Below are 16,848 nucleotides of genomic sequence, written 5' to 3'. Positions count from 1 at the left end.
ATATATATAAATATATAAATATATATATATATATATATATATATATATATATATATATATATATATATATATAAATAATATAAAGAAAATTTAAGGTAGAAGAAAATTGAAAAAAAAGTTTTTTTTTACCTTACATATATAGAAACAAATATATATATATATATATATATATATATATATATATATATATATAATAAGATATATATATATAATAAGATATATATATAAAGAAATAATAATACTGTTGCAGTCCAGTTCTGCTGCGGTCCTGTACAACACAACGTTACCACACACACACAAGCTTTGTTCGCCACAGCTCCATCTGGTGGCTGCAGTGATTCACTGCAACATGGGGCCCCTATGCAAGACAAAACTACTTATGTTTGGCATTATTATTGAAAAATAAGAAACATATTGTTAAACTATCTTTTGTATAGATGCATTTCTTCATGCAGGTGTTACTATTCATATTATATTTCTATTTATATATTTCTATTTATATATTTCTATTTATATATTTCTATCCAGACATGTGCTGCGTGGATAAGCAGAACAAGGCGGGCTACACGGCCATCATGCTGGCTGCTCTGTCTACCGTGAAGGAGGACGACGACATGTCCGTGGTCAAGAAGCTCTTCAGTAAAGGCAACGTCAACGCCAAGGCCAGCCAGGTATGTTACCGTCTTTCTTATCGGGGTATCGCAACAGAGGAGCCCAGAGGGAGGCTGATATCAATGCAGCGCCCCGGCAGGCACAGATGAAATCTTTGCTCAGACGCAGTGGATTATGGGTAAACTTAGAAGTTTTTTTTTCCATTTTAAACTGGTACAAGTCTGTATATTTCTTAGATCTGAGTGTCCAGTTGCTGTATGATGAGTTTAGCCCTCGATTTCACATTTACAATTTGGATCACGTAAAGAACAATTTGGATCACGGAAAGAACCATTTGGATCATGTAAAGAACAATTAGGATCACGGAAGAAACTATTTGTATCACGAAAGAAACAATTTGGATCATGTAAAGAACAATTTGGATCACGTAAAGAAAAATTTGGATCACGTAAAGAAAAATTTGGATCAGGGAAAGAACAATTTGGATCATGTAAAGAACAATTTGGATCATGTAAAGAAAAATTTGGATCATGTAAAGAAAAATTTGGATCACGAAAGAAACAATTTGGATCATGTAAAGAACAATTTGGATCACGTAAAGAACAATTTGGATCATGTAAAGAACAATTTGGATCATGTAAAGAAAAATTTGGATCACGTAAAGAACAATTTGGATCATGTAAAGAACAATTTGGATCACGTAAAGAACAATTTGGATCATGGAAAGAACAATTTGGATCACATAAAGAACAATTTGGATCACAGAAAGAACAATTTGGATCACATAAAGAACGATTTGGATCACGTAAAGAACAATTTGGATCACGGAAAGAACAATTTGGATCACGTAAAAAACAATTTGGATCACGGAAAGAACGATTTGGATCACGGAAAGAACGATTTGGATCACGGAAAGAACGATTTGGATCACGTAGAGAACGATTTGGATCACGTAGAGAACGATTTGGATCACGTAGAGAACGATTTGGATCACGTAAAGAACGATTTGGATCACGTAAAGAACGATTTGGATCATGGAAAGAACAATTTGGATCATGGAAAGAACAATTTGGATCACGTAAAGAACAATTTGGATCATAAAAAGAACAATTTGGATCATGGAAAGAACAATTTGGATCACGGAAAGAACAATTTGGATCACGTAAAGAACAATTTGGATCACGAAAGAAACAATTTGGATCATGTAAAGAAAAATTTGGATCACGAAAGAAACAATTTGGATCATGTAAAGAACAATTTGGATCACGTAAAGAACAATTTGGATCATGTAAAGAACAATTTGGATCATGTAAAGAAAAATTTGGATCACGTAAAGAACAATTTGGATCACGTAAAGAACAATTTGGATCACGTAAAGAACAATTTGGATCATGGAAAGAACAATTTGGATCACATAAAGAACAATTTGGATCACAGAAAGAACAATTTGGATCACATAAAGAACGATTTGGATCACGTAAAGAACAATTTGGATCACGGAAAGAACAATTTGGATCACGTAAAAAACAATTTGGATCACGGAAAGAACGATTTGGATCACGGAAAGAACGATTTGGATCACGGAAAGAACGATTTGGATCACGTAGAGAACGATTTGGATCACGTAGAGAACGATTTGGATCACGTAGAGAACGATTTGGATCACGTAAAGAACGATTTGGATCACGTAAAGAACGATTTGGATCATGGAAAGAACAATTTGGATCACGTAAAGAACAATTTGGATCATAAAAAGAACAATTTGGATCATGGAAAGAACAATTTGGATCACGTAAAGAACAATTTGGATCACGTAAAGAACAATTTGGATCACGTAAAGAACAATTTGGATCATAAAAAGAACGATTTGGATCATGGAAAGAACAATTTGGATCACGTAAAGAACAATTTGGATCATAAAAAGAACAATTTGGATCATGGAAAGAACAATTTGGATCACGTAAAGAACAATTTGGATCACGTAAAGAACAATTTGGATCACGTAAAGAACAATTTGGATCACGTAAAGAACAATTTGGATCATGTAAAGAAAAATTTGGATCACGTAAAGAACAATTTGGATCACGTAAAGAACAATTTGGATCACGTAAAGAACAATTTGGATCATGGAAAGAACAATTTGGATCACATAAAGAACAATTTGGATCACAGAAAGAACAATTTGGATCACATAAAGAACGATTTGGATCACGTAAAGAACAATTTGGATCACGGAAAGAACAATTTGGATCACGTAAAAAACAATTTGGATCACGGAAAGAACGATTTGGATCACGGAAAGAACGATTTGGATCACGGAAAGAACGATTTGGATCACGTAGAGAACGATTTGGATCACGTAGAGAACGATTTGGATCACGTAGAGAACGATTTGGATCACGTAAAGAACGATTTGGATCACGTAAAGAACGATTTGGATCATGGAAAGAACAATTTGGATCACGTAAAGAACAATTTGGATCATAAAAAGAACAATTTGGATCATGGAAAGAACAATTTGGATCACGTAAAGAACAATTTGGATCACGTAAAGAACAATTTGGATCACGTAAAGAACAATTTGGATCACGTAAAGAACTATTTGGATCACGTAAAGAACTTCTTCCTCTGTGGTTTTGTCACCTACTCTATACCACCATCGCTAACTAGCACCCCCTAGTGGACATTGCGGTATTACACCCAAACGCCAACAATGGAGATTTGGTTATTTTACACACAAACATATAAAAAATAGTATTATTAGTATAATTTTTTTTTCTTTTACAACTGAATTTCATATGTATGACATGAACTATTACTACTCTTACATGCTCTAACTATATTTATAGTTATTTTAAAACCATGTTACCTTATCTTTTATGTACCTTACAAAAAGCACCAGAAATTACTTGTACTTGTTTTTGCCCAAATTGATAATTGTGTGAATTCACGGGAAATTAATTGTAATTAATTGTATAATAATCATGTCCACTACAAGCTGAACGCGATAAAACAAATATGTTCATTTGGATCATCTTTTTTGACTTTATCAGTTCTGATGATTTAATCAGGTTGTCGACTGCGCACGAAAGAGAGGCGGTCAAAGTCATAAGACCGTCTGGCGTCACTGTTTTAAATCCAATTACCTTTGCTTGTTGTTGTTGTTGCTGCGAGGACCTCGAAACAAAGCATGCAAAAGGAACTTAAAGAGAGAACTTTTTGGACTCTGCTTGGCTATTTATAATTTAAATTTAAGCGCTGACGTATTTAAGCCGTGAATCAGCCAGGCTTTGTAGAACAATGCATGGTCTTTGATGGAGACACATGTGAACTCAGTGTGAACGTTACCCTTGCTGGGAAAAAAAAAAGAAAAAAAAAAAAAAGAAAAAAAAAAGAAAAAAAAGAAAAAAAAAAGAAAAAAAAGAAAAAAAAAAGAAAAAAAAAAAGAAAAAAAAAAAAAAAAAGAGCCGGCATATTCCAATTCCATAATATTCCAATTTGTTACCGTTACAGGCAGGCCAGACGGCGCTGATGCTCGCCGTGAGTCACGGACGTCAGGAGATGGTGGAGGCGCTTCTGGAGTGCGGCGCCGACGTCGACGTGCAGGATGACGAAGGCTCCACGGCGTTGATGTGCGCCAGCGAGCACGGCCGCGCCGAGATTGTCAAACTCCTCCTGGAACAGCCCGGCTGTAACATCGCCATTGTCGATAATGTAAGAAATGCAGCAGATGTTCGAGTACTTCACACACACACACGCAAGAATTGTTTTGTCATGTTAGCTGTGTTACTATTTTATGTTAATTTAGCCCTTAAATTGACAAGTTTTTAGTTTCCTTGCTTGATCGCAAAATAAACTTCCCACCTCAAACACAGTTTTCCCATCTGGGAAAAAAACTACACACGGAGACGCGTGCGTAGTTTTTTCGTCCTGACGGTCAACACTCACGGAGACGTTTAGTTGATGAAGTAAACACAAACGGAATAGCGCAAAATGTAAGTCACCGCAGATGCAAAGCTGCTCTTTAACAGTTGAAAAAGCAGCATTTCAAGAAATGCTGCAAACGTTTGATGTTTTTTTTTTCATTTTAAATGGGTACAAGTCTGTATATTTCTTTTTTTTTTTTTTTTTAATTTATTTTATTTATTATATTTCTCTGAGTGTCAAGTTGCTGTATGATGAGTTTAGCTTTAGCCGCCTTTAGCTGATGAGTTTAGCTGCCTGGCAGGCACAGATGCAGTGGATTATGGGTAAACTTTAAAGTTTTTTTTCCATTTTAAACTGGTACAATTCTGTATATTTCTTACATCTGAGTGTCCAGTTGCTGTATGATGAATTTAGCCTTCTTGGTGATTCAGACTTCTATATTGAGTAATGGCCTCCTGCGATTTCCAAGACGTTTGGTTGATGAAGTAAACACAAACGGAGTAGCGCAAAATATTATATACTCACAGGAAGTCACCGCAGATGGAAAGCTGCTCTTTAACAGTTGAAAAAGCAGCATTTCAAGAAATGCTGCAAACGTTTGATGTTTTTTTTTTTTCATTTTAAACGGGTACAAGTCTGTATATTTCTTATTTATTTTTTATTTATTTATTTTATTTATTATATTTCTCTGAGTGTCAAGTTGCTGTATGATGAGTTTAGCTTTAGCCGCCTCTAGCTGATGAGTTTAGCTGCCTGGCAGGCACAGATGCAGTGGATTATGGGTAAACTTTAAAGTTTTTTTTCCATTTTAAACTGGTACAAGTCTGTATATTTCTTACATCTGAGTGTCCAGTTGCTGTATGATGAATTTAGCCTTCTTGGTGATTCAGACTTCTATATTGAGTAATGGCCTCCTGCGATTTCCAAGACGTTTGGTTGATGAAGTAAACACAAACGGAGTAGCGCAAAATATTATATACTCACAGGAAGTCACCGTAGATGGAAAGCTGCTCTTTAACAGTTGAAAAAGCAGCATTTCAAGAAATGCTGCAAACGTTTGATGTTTTTTTTTTTCCATTTTAAACGGGTACAAGTCTGTATATTTCTTATTTATTTTTTTTTATTTATTTTATTTATTATAGTTCTCTGAGTGTCAAGTTGCTGTATGATGAGTTTAGCTTTAGCCGCCTCTAGCTGATGAGTTTAGCTGCCTGGCAGGCACAGATGCAGTGGATTATGGGTAAACTTTAAAGTTTTTTTTCCATTTTAAACTGGTACAATTCTGTATATTTCTTACATCTGAGTGTCCAGTTGCTGTATGATGAATTTAGCCTTCTTGGTGATTCAGACTTCTATATTGAGTAATGGCCTCCTGTGATTTGCAGACATTTGGTTGATGAAGTAAACACAAACGGAATAGCGCAAAATGTTATATGCTCACAGGAAGTCACCGCAGATGGAAAGCTGCTCTTTAACAGTTGAAAAGGCAGCATTTCAAGAAATGCTGCAAACATTAGACGTTTTTTTTCACCATTTTAAACTGGTACAAGTATGTATATTTCTTAGATCTGAGTGTCCAGTTGCTGTATGATGAGTTTAGCCGTCTTTGTGATTCAGACTGCGATATTGAGTAATTGGAAAGCTGCTCTTTAACAGTTGAAAAGGCAGCATTTCAAGAAATGCTGCAAACGTTTGACAAGATAGTACGGATTGCCTGTGAGGAAATATATGTCACAAACAGCAACTACTTTACAGAGTGAAAGATGACGCACAAAAGAAAATATTGCTATATTATAACAATAAAAACGTTATTATAAAAAGTAATATATATTTAAAATATTTTTTTTATTAAAATGAATGTTACCTTATTTTGGCCATCGTCTCGTGAGTTGGGTGTCTCCTAAAAACATAATGAAGTTACATGTGACACTGGTGTGCAAAGTGCGGCCCAGGCACCTTTTGCGGCCCGTGGATTTATTTTTCTTGGCCCGCTGCACATTGCGGAAATAAAATCTAACCAGCAAAACTAGGAAAAATAGTGCAAAAGGCATAACATGACGAGAAATATATGTATCACTTAAGTTACATTCACCTGTAAAAGGTTAGCATGAATTTTAGCTTCATCCTAAAACTTCACCTGATAGCCCAACAATCCCTAACTTTTTATGAGCGAGTTTGTAGCTGAATGCCTGGTTCTTCTGCAGCTGCAGAGACTTCTGGATTTTTGACAAAAAACATGCGATTGCTCTGCTCACATCTGTGATTGAGCTTCATCTGTTCTCAGGGAAACGACTCCTCATGGGAAAATGTTCTCTTAGTTTCGTTCTACGCTTGTATTTTCAGTACAGTGAGGAAGAAATAGAATCCGGTTTAGTTTTGTCTGTCTTCACCCCCACAAAGATGACTACTGCATAATCCACTGACAGGAATGATACAATAAAGATTTACCAGTCAAGACTTGGTGGACAGAAATATTTCAGTATTCAAAATTAGTTCTCAATCAGAAATCACTCCACACTCTTTATTGCTCTCTGGTTCTACCATATCTTACTTATTGTGTGGAAATATGGGATAATAACTATAAAAGCAATTTTCATTGGATGCTCATATCACCTCTTACTGCGGTACGTGACAAAAAAATATATAATTACTCAATAGTCTAAAAAAAGAAAACTTAAATATGAGTCTAAAAAAATAACAAAAATACTGAAAAGTTAAAATGACAAAAATCTAAAAAAGATACAAAGAATTAAAAAAATAATAAAAATTTAGAAATAATTCAAAAATTAAAATCACTTAAAAGTCTTATAAATCGTAAAAAAAATATTCCAAAATAAAAATGAATGAAATAAAAGTCTACAACAATTATATCAATAATTCAAAAATTAAATCAAAAACAAAAATGACTTAAATAAAAGTCTAAAAAAATAATTGTAAAATAAGAAAGACTTAAATAAAAGTCGTGAATAAAATAATACAAATAATTGTAAAATAAAATTCTAAAAAAAAACTAGGATGACTTTAATAAAAATAACAACTATTGCAAAATTTCTATCCTATAGTTTGAAAAAAGAAAACTTAAATATGAGTCTAAAAAATAATAAAAGTACTGAAAAGTTAAAATGACAAAAGTCTAAAAAAAGATACAAAGAATTAATTTTTTTTTTTTAAATAATTCAAAAATTAAAATGACTTAGAAGTGTTATGAATCATGAGAAAATATTCCAAAATAAAAATGAATGAAATAAAAGTCTACAACAATTATATCAATAATTGAAAAAATAATTCAAAAACAAAAATCACTTAAATAAATGTCAAAAAATACAAATAATTCAAAAGCAAAAATTACTTCAATAAAAGTCTAAAAAAATAATACAAATAATTCCAAAATAAAAAAGACTTAAATAAATGTCGTAGATAAAATAATACAAATAATTGTAAAATAAAATTTAAAAAAAAACAAACTAGGATGACTTAAATAAAAATAACATTTCTATCCTATAGTTTGAGACCATTTGTCAATTTGGTTTGAATTCAATAAAAACATGAAAAAATAAAAATGAAGGAATAAATACATACATAGATAAAATATTACTTAAAAAAAAGCAGTTAATGTTTGCTAAATACAAGGATGAAGAGTCTTGAACCAGTCATGATGTGCTATATATATCACTATATTGACACTTACTATGGTACCCATTATGGCATTGGATGCTCATATCACCGAGTACTTCGGTATGTGAAAAAAGAAAAAAATACTTAATAGTCTAAAAAAGAAAACTTAAATATGAGTCTAAAAAATAATAAAAATACTGAAAAGTTAAAATGACAAAAATCTAAAAAAAAAAAGGATACAAAGAATTAAAAAAATATATTTTTAGAAATAATTAAAACATTTAAATGACTTAAAAGTCTTATAAATCATACTACTTCGGTACGTGACAAAAAATTAATATAAATAAATAAATAAATAAATGTTTTGTTTTTTAAATTTAATTTAAATTTTTTAATAAAAAAATAAAAATAAAATATTTTTTTAATTAATTTTTAAAAAATATTTTAAAAATTAAAAAAATGAAGAATATATATATATATTAGAAAGGCAGGAAGTGAACAAATGTAACAGTTACTGATTGTAAAAGTACCAGATGGAGGGGTAGGATTTAATAAGCTTTGCTTCTTCCTACTCCTTTTGGACATGTGGAACTGGGAACTGATTATGTGATGCATTCAATTGTAATCTGATGCATGTTCGAATGAAATAAAACCATTACCATTACCATTACCATAATCAGCTGACTTGTATTACCTAAAGAAACACCCAGACAGTCAGTGAGCCACAATGAGTCCGCTGCTGCCGGACTGTGTTTCATTACAGCACAGCTGGACTCTCAGTGGTGGGGAAACTCCACCCCCCTTACACAACTCCACGCTCACAAGATGGAAAAAAAAAAAAAACAGGACTATTAATTATCTACGCCATCGTCAGTACACAGTATTAGCATCTCAAATTCATTTGTTTTTGATTCTCTTGTCATGTCTTTGGACTGCAGGATGGCAGCAATGCTTTGTCCATCGCACTGGAGGCGTCTCACAATGACACGGCTGTGCTGCTCTACGCCCATTTGAACTATGCCAAATCCCAGGGGGCTGCGGTGAGTCATTTGTGTTGTTCACGTACACACAACAATGTCCGATATTATTATATTGAATGCTTATATATAATAATGACAAATTATTTTTTTCAGATTAAAATGAACAAAGCATTATTAGAGCCCTGTAGACATGACAAAACACGACTATAGTCACATTTATACTCTTTTTATTTACAACATATTGCGCAACTGCAGGGTCTTGAGACACATGCTAACTCGCAAACTAGAGAGCTAGTGACCTAAACGGTAGCCTTCAAGTTATTTCCTTTCAACTTAAATAGCCAAAAACTTACCACTTCCACACGGATAGGGAGGATAACTATTAACAGTTATTTAACCTTTAACATGAACATTAATCAAACGTAATATTTTTTTCTGGGAACATGATACCATACAGCATCCATATCAAACTTGCGCGGGCCGCACTAACATTAAACTTTCATATCAAGGCGGGGGGCCTCAAACTAGTGTCCTGCGGGCCACATTTGGCCCGCGGGCCGCATGTTTGAGACCCCTGATTTATACATATTTTGCTAAGTATTTTCTGAGAGATAATTCTTTATCTTTTTTTTAATCTTTTTTTTTATAGTTATAACAAAACACGACTATAGTCACATTTATACTTTTTTTATTTAGAACATATTGCGCAACTGCAGGGTCTTGAGACACATGCTAACTCGCAAACTCGAGAGCTAGCGACCTAAACGGTAAGCCTTCGAGTTATTTCCTTTAAACTTAAAAAAGCCAAAAACGTACCACTTCCACACGGATAGGGAGGATAACTATTAACAGTTATTTAACCTTTAACATGAACATGAATCAAACGTAATAATTTTTTCTGGGTACATGATACCATACAGCATCCATATCAAACTTGCGCATTAAACTTTCATATCAAGGCGGGGGGCCTCAAACTAGTGTCCTGCGGGCCACATTTGGCCCGCGGGCCGCATGTTTGAGACCCCCTGATTTATACATATTTTGCTAAGTATTTTCTGAGAGATAATTCTTTATCTTTTTTTTTCATAGACATGACAAAACACGACTATAGTCACATTTATACTTTTTTTTATTTACAACATATTGCGCAACTTCAGGGTCTTGAGACACATGCTAACTCGCAAACTCGAGAGCTAGCGACCTAAACGGTAGCCTCCGAGTTATTTCCTTTAAACTTAAAAAAGCCAAAAACTTACCACTTCCACACGGATAGGGAGGATAACTATTAACAGTTATTTAACCTTTAACATGAACATGAATCAAACGTAATCATTTTTTCTGGGTACATGATACCATACAGCATCCATATCAAACATTAAACTTTCATATCAAGGCGGGGGGCCTCAAACTAGTGTCCTGCGGGCCACATTTGGCCCGCGGGCCGCATGTTTGAGACCCCTGATTTATACATATTTTGCTAAGTATTTTCTGAGAGATAATTCTTTATCTTTTTTTTAATCTTTTTTTTTTATAGTTATAACAAAACACGACTATAGTCACATTTATACTTTTTTTTATTTACAACATATTGCGCAACTGCAGGGTCTTGAGACACATGCTAACTCGCAAACTAGAGAGCTAGCGACCTAAACGGTAAGCCTTCAAGTTATTTCCTTTCAACTTAAATAGCCAAAAACTTACCACTTCCACACGGATAGGGAGGATAACTATTAACAGTTATTTAACCTTTAACATGAACATGAATCAAACGTAATAATTTTTTCTGGGTACATGATACCATACAGCATCCATATCAAACTTGCGCGGGGCCGCACTAACATTAAACTTTCATATCAAGACGGGGGGCCTCAAACTAGTGTCCTGCGGGCCACATTTGGCCCGCGGGCCGCATGTTTGAGACCCCTGATTTATACATATTTTGCTAAGTATTTTCTGAGAGATAACTCTTTATCTTTTTTTAATCTTTTTTTTATAGACATGACAAAACACGACTATAGTCACATTTATACTTTTTTTTATTTACAACATATTGCGCAACTGCAGGGTCTTGAGACACATGCTAACTCGCAAACTAGAGAGCTAGCGACCTAAACGGTAGCCTCCAAGTTATTTCCTTTAAACTTAAATAGCCAAAAACGTACCACTTCCACACGGATAGGGAGGATAACTATTAACAGTTATTTAACCTTTAACATGAACATGAATCAAACGTAATAATTTTTTCTGGGTACATGATACCATACAGCATCCATATCAAACTTGCGCATTAAACTTTCATATCAAGGCGGGGGGCCTCAAACTAGTGTCCTGCGGGCCACATTTGGCCCACGGGCCGCATGTTTGAGACCTCTGATTTATACATATTATAAGTATTTTCTGAGAGATAATTCTTTATCTTTTTTTTTATAGACATGACAAAACACGACTATAGTCACATTTATACTTTTTTTTTATTTACAACATATTGCGCAACTGCAGGGTCTTGAGCTAACATGCTAACTCGCAAACTAGAGAGCTAGCGACCTAAACGGTAGCCTTCAAGTTATTTCCTTTAAACTTAAAAAGCCAAAAACTTACCACTTCCACACGGATAGGGAGGATAACTATTAACAGTTATTTAACCTTTAACATGAACATTAGTCAAACGTAATAATTTTTTCTGGGTACATGATACCATACGGGCCGCGTGTTTGAGACCCCTGCTTTAAAGGTAACAATGAAGGAGTCAAACAGGAGAGCAAATGCTGCCCTCTGCTGGTATAATCACGCAACTGCATTTGTTTCAGTGTAGAAAAACAAAATAGGATTTTATCATTTATCAAAATGTATCAGTACCGTATTCCACACAAAAAAAAAACTACTAACCTGCTAGCTTTGCAGCTTTACAATGACGTTTTTGTACTTTTATCACACAATGTGTTCCAGGGTAGTCCCAAGGCCCAGAGGAGCCCGACCAGCACCCACAAGTCCTGGCCTGCAGAGTGACCCTCCATGACGTCACCCTTAATAGAAAAGCAGAAACAATCAAAACCTGATACTGGATTTGGGCCGTGAAACGCTCCACTGGATTTTTTTCCCTTGAATATAAAATATATTTATATATTTTAATATGCCCTGCATTTAAAGTATTGTTAATATGAGAATATTATTTTTCCCTGAAGATTATTATTATTATTATTATTATTATTATTATTATACATGTTGTATTATCTCCTTTGACATATGAACTGCTTTGCTTATTATGTATTATTTGCACTCGGCTAACAAAAAAATATTACATTTCATGTTCAGTACATTCATTCAATACAATATGTGGACCGCCACATATAAAAACACATTATAACGGGACTAGCTGAAGGAGGTTGGTGTTACGACTCCATACGGTCAACACATATGGAACCTAATCTACTGCCACCACACGGATGTTAGAATAAACAGCAAAAATGGCACCCCGATGACACGACCGCAAGGTATGCTGGGTAACCCGATGTGCTTTTTTTTCTTCCCCAAATATGCTACACTAAGCCGGTAATCGCCTCTCTAAAAACTCAAGAGACTGCTGTTGTTGTTTGTGACATTGAAAAAAGAAAAATACTAAAAGAAATTACTCATTTGAATTTCTAACCATTTGTTTTGCTTTACATGACATTTTATGCGGAATTGTGTACTGTAGAAATTGAACATGTGTCATTTCTAATGTGATTTCTAAGTGCACTACATTTGCTGAAGTCATTCTAAAATGTTGTAATGTCTAATACTTCTGAGCTATTATTATTATTATTATTATTATTATTATTATTATTATTATTATTATTATATGCATAATAGCTAAGAAGTATGCTTCCACGGATTACTTAATTAACCCTTAGATGCACGAGTGACTGGACCCTACACTCTTCCATAAGTGGGTCAAAAATCACCCATACTAGAATCAATGCCTTTTTATGGTTGGGGTAGTAACACAAAAACTAAAATTTCTTAAAATATATAAAAGGTAAGTTAAACATGTGAATGCCATGATATTAAAAACATGTTTTTTGAGGAATACCTGGAATATGAAATGATAAAAAAATTTCATTACGAAGATATTTCAAGAAAACAACCTGACCGGGTCATTTTTGACCCACTTATGGAAGGTTGGGGTAGTAACACAAAAACTAAAATTTCTTAAAATGTATAAAAAGTAAGTTAAAAATGCGAATGGCATGATATCAAAAACATGTTTTTTTTAGGAATACCTGGAATATGAAATGATGAAAAATTTTCATTACGAAGATATTTCAAGAAAACAACCTGACCGGGTCATTTTTGACCCACTTATGGAAGGTTGGGGTAGTAACACAAAAACTAACATTTCTTAAAATGTATAAAAGATAAGTTAAAAATGTGAATGCCATGATATTAAAAACATGTTTTTTGAGGAATACCTGGAATATGAAATGATAAAAAAATTTCATTACGAAGATATTTCAAGAAAACAACCTGACCGGGTCATTTTTGACCCACTTATGGAAGGTTGGGGTAGTAACACAAAAACTAAAATCTCTTAAAATCTATAAAAGATAAGTTAAAAATGTGAATGGCATGATATTAAAAACATGTTTTTTTTTAGGAATACCTGGAATATGAAATGATGAAAAATTTTCTTTATGAAGATATTTCAAGAAAACAACCTGACTGGGTCATTTTTGACCCACTTATGGAAGGTTGGGGTAGTAACACAAAAACTAAAATTTCTTAAAATGTATAAAAGATAAGTTAAAAATGTGAATGGCATGATATCAAAACCATGTTTTTTGAGGAATACCTGGAATATGAAATGATAAAAAAAATTTCATTACGAAGATATTTCAAGAAAACAACCTGACCGGGTCATTTTTGACCCACTTATGGAAGGTTGGGGTAGTAACACAAAAACTAAAATTTCTTAAAATGTATAAAAGTTAAGTTAAAAATGTGAATGGCATGATATTAAAAACATGTTTTTTGAGGAATACCTGGAATATGAAATGATGAAAAATTTTAATTCTGAAGATATTTGAAGAAAACAACCTGACCGGGTCATTGTTGACCCACGTATGGAAGGTTGGGGTAGTAACACAAAAACAAAAATTTCTTAAAATTTATAAAAGGTAAGTTAAAAATGTGAATGGCATAATAGCAAAAACTTGTTTTTTAGGAATACCTGGAATATGAAATGATAAAAAAAATTCATTACGAAGATATTTCAAGAAAACAACCTGACCGGGTCATTTTTGACCCACTTATGCATCTAAGGGTTAAGGGAGTCAAATGGCTCCAGTGTTTGTCCTGCCTTCACCTTTACTAACTGTCTAGGAACATACCATGCCAAGATATCGTGTGTAAACAATCATATACAGTATATCCCTGAAAATAAAGTATTTACTGTATATACTGAATAAAAAGAAATATCTTTCATCATACTTTCATGGAGAATCATTTTATTATTTTATGTCCGGTGACGTAATAATTTTTTCTGGGTACATGATACCATACAGCATCCATATCAAACTTGCGCGGGCCGCACTAACATTAAAACTTTCATATCAAGGCGGGGGGCCTCAAACTAAGTGTCCTGTGGGCCACTTTTGGCCCGCAGGCCGCATGTTTGAGACCCCCTGATTTATACATATTTTGCTAAGTATTTTCTGAGAGATAATTCTTAATCTTTTTTTAATCTTTTTTTTATAGACATGACAAAACACGACTATAGTCACATTTATACTCTTTTTATTTACAACATATTGCGCAACTGCAGGGTCTTGAGCTAACATGCTAACTCGCAAACTAGAGAGCTAGCGACCTAAACGGTAGCCTCCGAGTTATTTCCTTTCAACTTAAATAGCCCAAAAACTTACCACTTCCACACGGATAGGGAGGATAACTATTAACAGTTATTTAACCTTTAACATGAACATTAATCAAACGCAATAATAATTTTTTCTGGGTACATGATACCATACAGCATCCATATCAAACTTGCACGGGCCGCGCTAACATTAAACTTTCATATCAAGGCGGGGGCCTCAAACTAAGTGTCCTGCGGGCCACTTTTGGCCCGCGGGCCGCATGTTTGAGACCCCCTGGTATAGGGTATAAAATAACCATTAGATTAAAAGTCAAGTTCAAAGGTTAAAAAAAAGAGTATGCTAAGAGCAAGAGTTAAAAGCTAAATTAAAAAAGTGGGTCTTGAGCCTATTTTTAATAATCTCAACGTTCTCTACGGCCCTCCTAATCTTAATAAACGAAGTATTACTGTATAAACAAAGACAAAAAAATAAAAAAAAAAGATGATTCCAAAAACAGATCGTGTTGTCCTCATTAAGGTCGCGGGTATGCTGGATCGTGCATTGTTAATTGGCGACTCTAAATTGAGTGTGAATGGTTGTTTGTCTTATATGCGCCCCGCCTGAAGTCAGCTGGGATAGACGACTAGTGGCATAGAAAATGAATGAATGAGAAAAAAAATACAATTTATCACAAATCAAATGATTAAACCTGAGTCAGTGTCCACCCATATTTGGTACGCATCATATGTGTCCAATCCATTTTTTTTTTACTAAAGATCAACAAATATGAATGCTTCAAGCGGCATAGAAAATGAATGGAAGGATGGGTTTTGTGCGGTGAAGACAACCCCCCCCCCCTGTGGTGATTTAGTCCAAAGAACCCGCCTCCCAAACTGAACAGTCCACCGCTTATACTCCAAAAATGGATTTTCTGTGCAATTTTGATGATTTCAAGGCGCTTAAGTTTTAACATACTCTTTAGAAAAGCGTCGCATTTTCATAAGTCAGATCAGTCGGTGTTACTGCGCACGAGTGACGCACAACTTTGAAAGACTCCACTCTTTACTGAAACTTCTCGTGCGTGATGGAGACTCCATGATGGTGATGACAACAGAGTCACGCCCACGTCCAGTACTGTTGAAATGACCCAACGTGAGGGCAACCTCACTATGAATACACCTACAGTATCATAATACATGATTGGAGAACGCTAACACGCAGAATGTTAGCATGCTAACACACTAATGTTAGCATGCTAACACCTAACATGATAGTGCTAAGTTTTCATATACTGCAAGTGTCTACCCAGGAAAACGGCTAAAAATGCTAATATGCCAAGTATTAGCATGCTAGCATGCTAACATCTAGAAGGATATTGGTGTTTAAATAGGTTTTTTCGTCTTTTATCCTGTTTAAGGAGTCGCATTAGCACGCTAATATCGGCAAAGTAGCATTTTTAGCCGTTTTCATGGGTAGACACTTACAGTATATGAAAACTTAGCACAATCATGTTAGGTGTTAGCATTTTAACATTGCTATCATGCTAACATTAGCTTATTAGTAAGCTAACATTAGCTTACTTGCATTTTTTGTGCAATTTTCACAAGTAAAAAAAATGCAAGTAAGCTAATGTTAGCTTACTAGTTAGCTTACTTGCATTTTTTTTGCAATTTTCACAAGTAAAAAAAACGCAAGTAAGCTAATGTTAGCATGATAGCAATATGTTAACATTGCTATCATGCTTGTGAAAATTGCAAAAAAATGCAAGTAAGCTAATGTTAGCGTAATAGCAATATGTTAACATTGCTATCATGCTTGTGAAAATTGCAAAAAAATGCAAGTAAGCTAATGTTAGCATGATAGCAATATGTTAACATTGCTAT

General features: G+C 34.1%; 1 protein-coding gene and 1 long non-coding RNA gene across 2 annotated transcripts in view; one reads left to right on the top strand and one right to left on the bottom strand.

The window, feature by feature from the left end:
- Nucleotides 1–14,590, top strand: part of kank3 (KN motif and ankyrin repeat domains 3) — a 54,400-nt gene extending 39,810 nt beyond the window's left edge. The window contains exons 9-12 of the mRNA XM_058072260.1: nt 529–671; nt 4,126–4,326; nt 9,093–9,194; nt 12,081–14,590. Coding sequence (XP_057928243.1) covers nt 529–671; nt 4,126–4,326; nt 9,093–9,194; nt 12,081–12,140 — 506 coding nt within the window. The 3' untranslated portion in view covers nt 12,141–14,590. The remainder of the gene's footprint in view (nt 1–528; nt 672–4,125; nt 4,327–9,092; nt 9,195–12,080) is intronic.
- Nucleotides 4,086–16,848, bottom strand: part of LOC131129105 (uncharacterized) — a 38,721-nt gene continuing 25,958 nt past the window's right edge. The window contains exons 2-3 of the long non-coding RNA XR_009129751.1: nt 12,021–12,157; nt 4,086–4,301 (exon numbers count right to left, since the gene is read on the bottom strand). This is a non-coding gene — a long non-coding RNA (uncharacterized LOC131129105). The remainder of the gene's footprint in view (nt 4,302–12,020; nt 12,158–16,848) is intronic.

This window comes from Doryrhamphus excisus, chromosome 5 (assembly GCF_030265055.1).
Source record: "Doryrhamphus excisus isolate RoL2022-K1 chromosome 5, RoL_Dexc_1.0, whole genome shotgun sequence".
Classification (NCBI taxonomy): domain Eukaryota; kingdom Metazoa; phylum Chordata; class Actinopteri; order Syngnathiformes; family Syngnathidae; genus Doryrhamphus; species Doryrhamphus excisus.
Note: the sequence above shows the minus strand (reverse complement) of the source record. Positions and strands in the feature narration are given on the sequence as shown.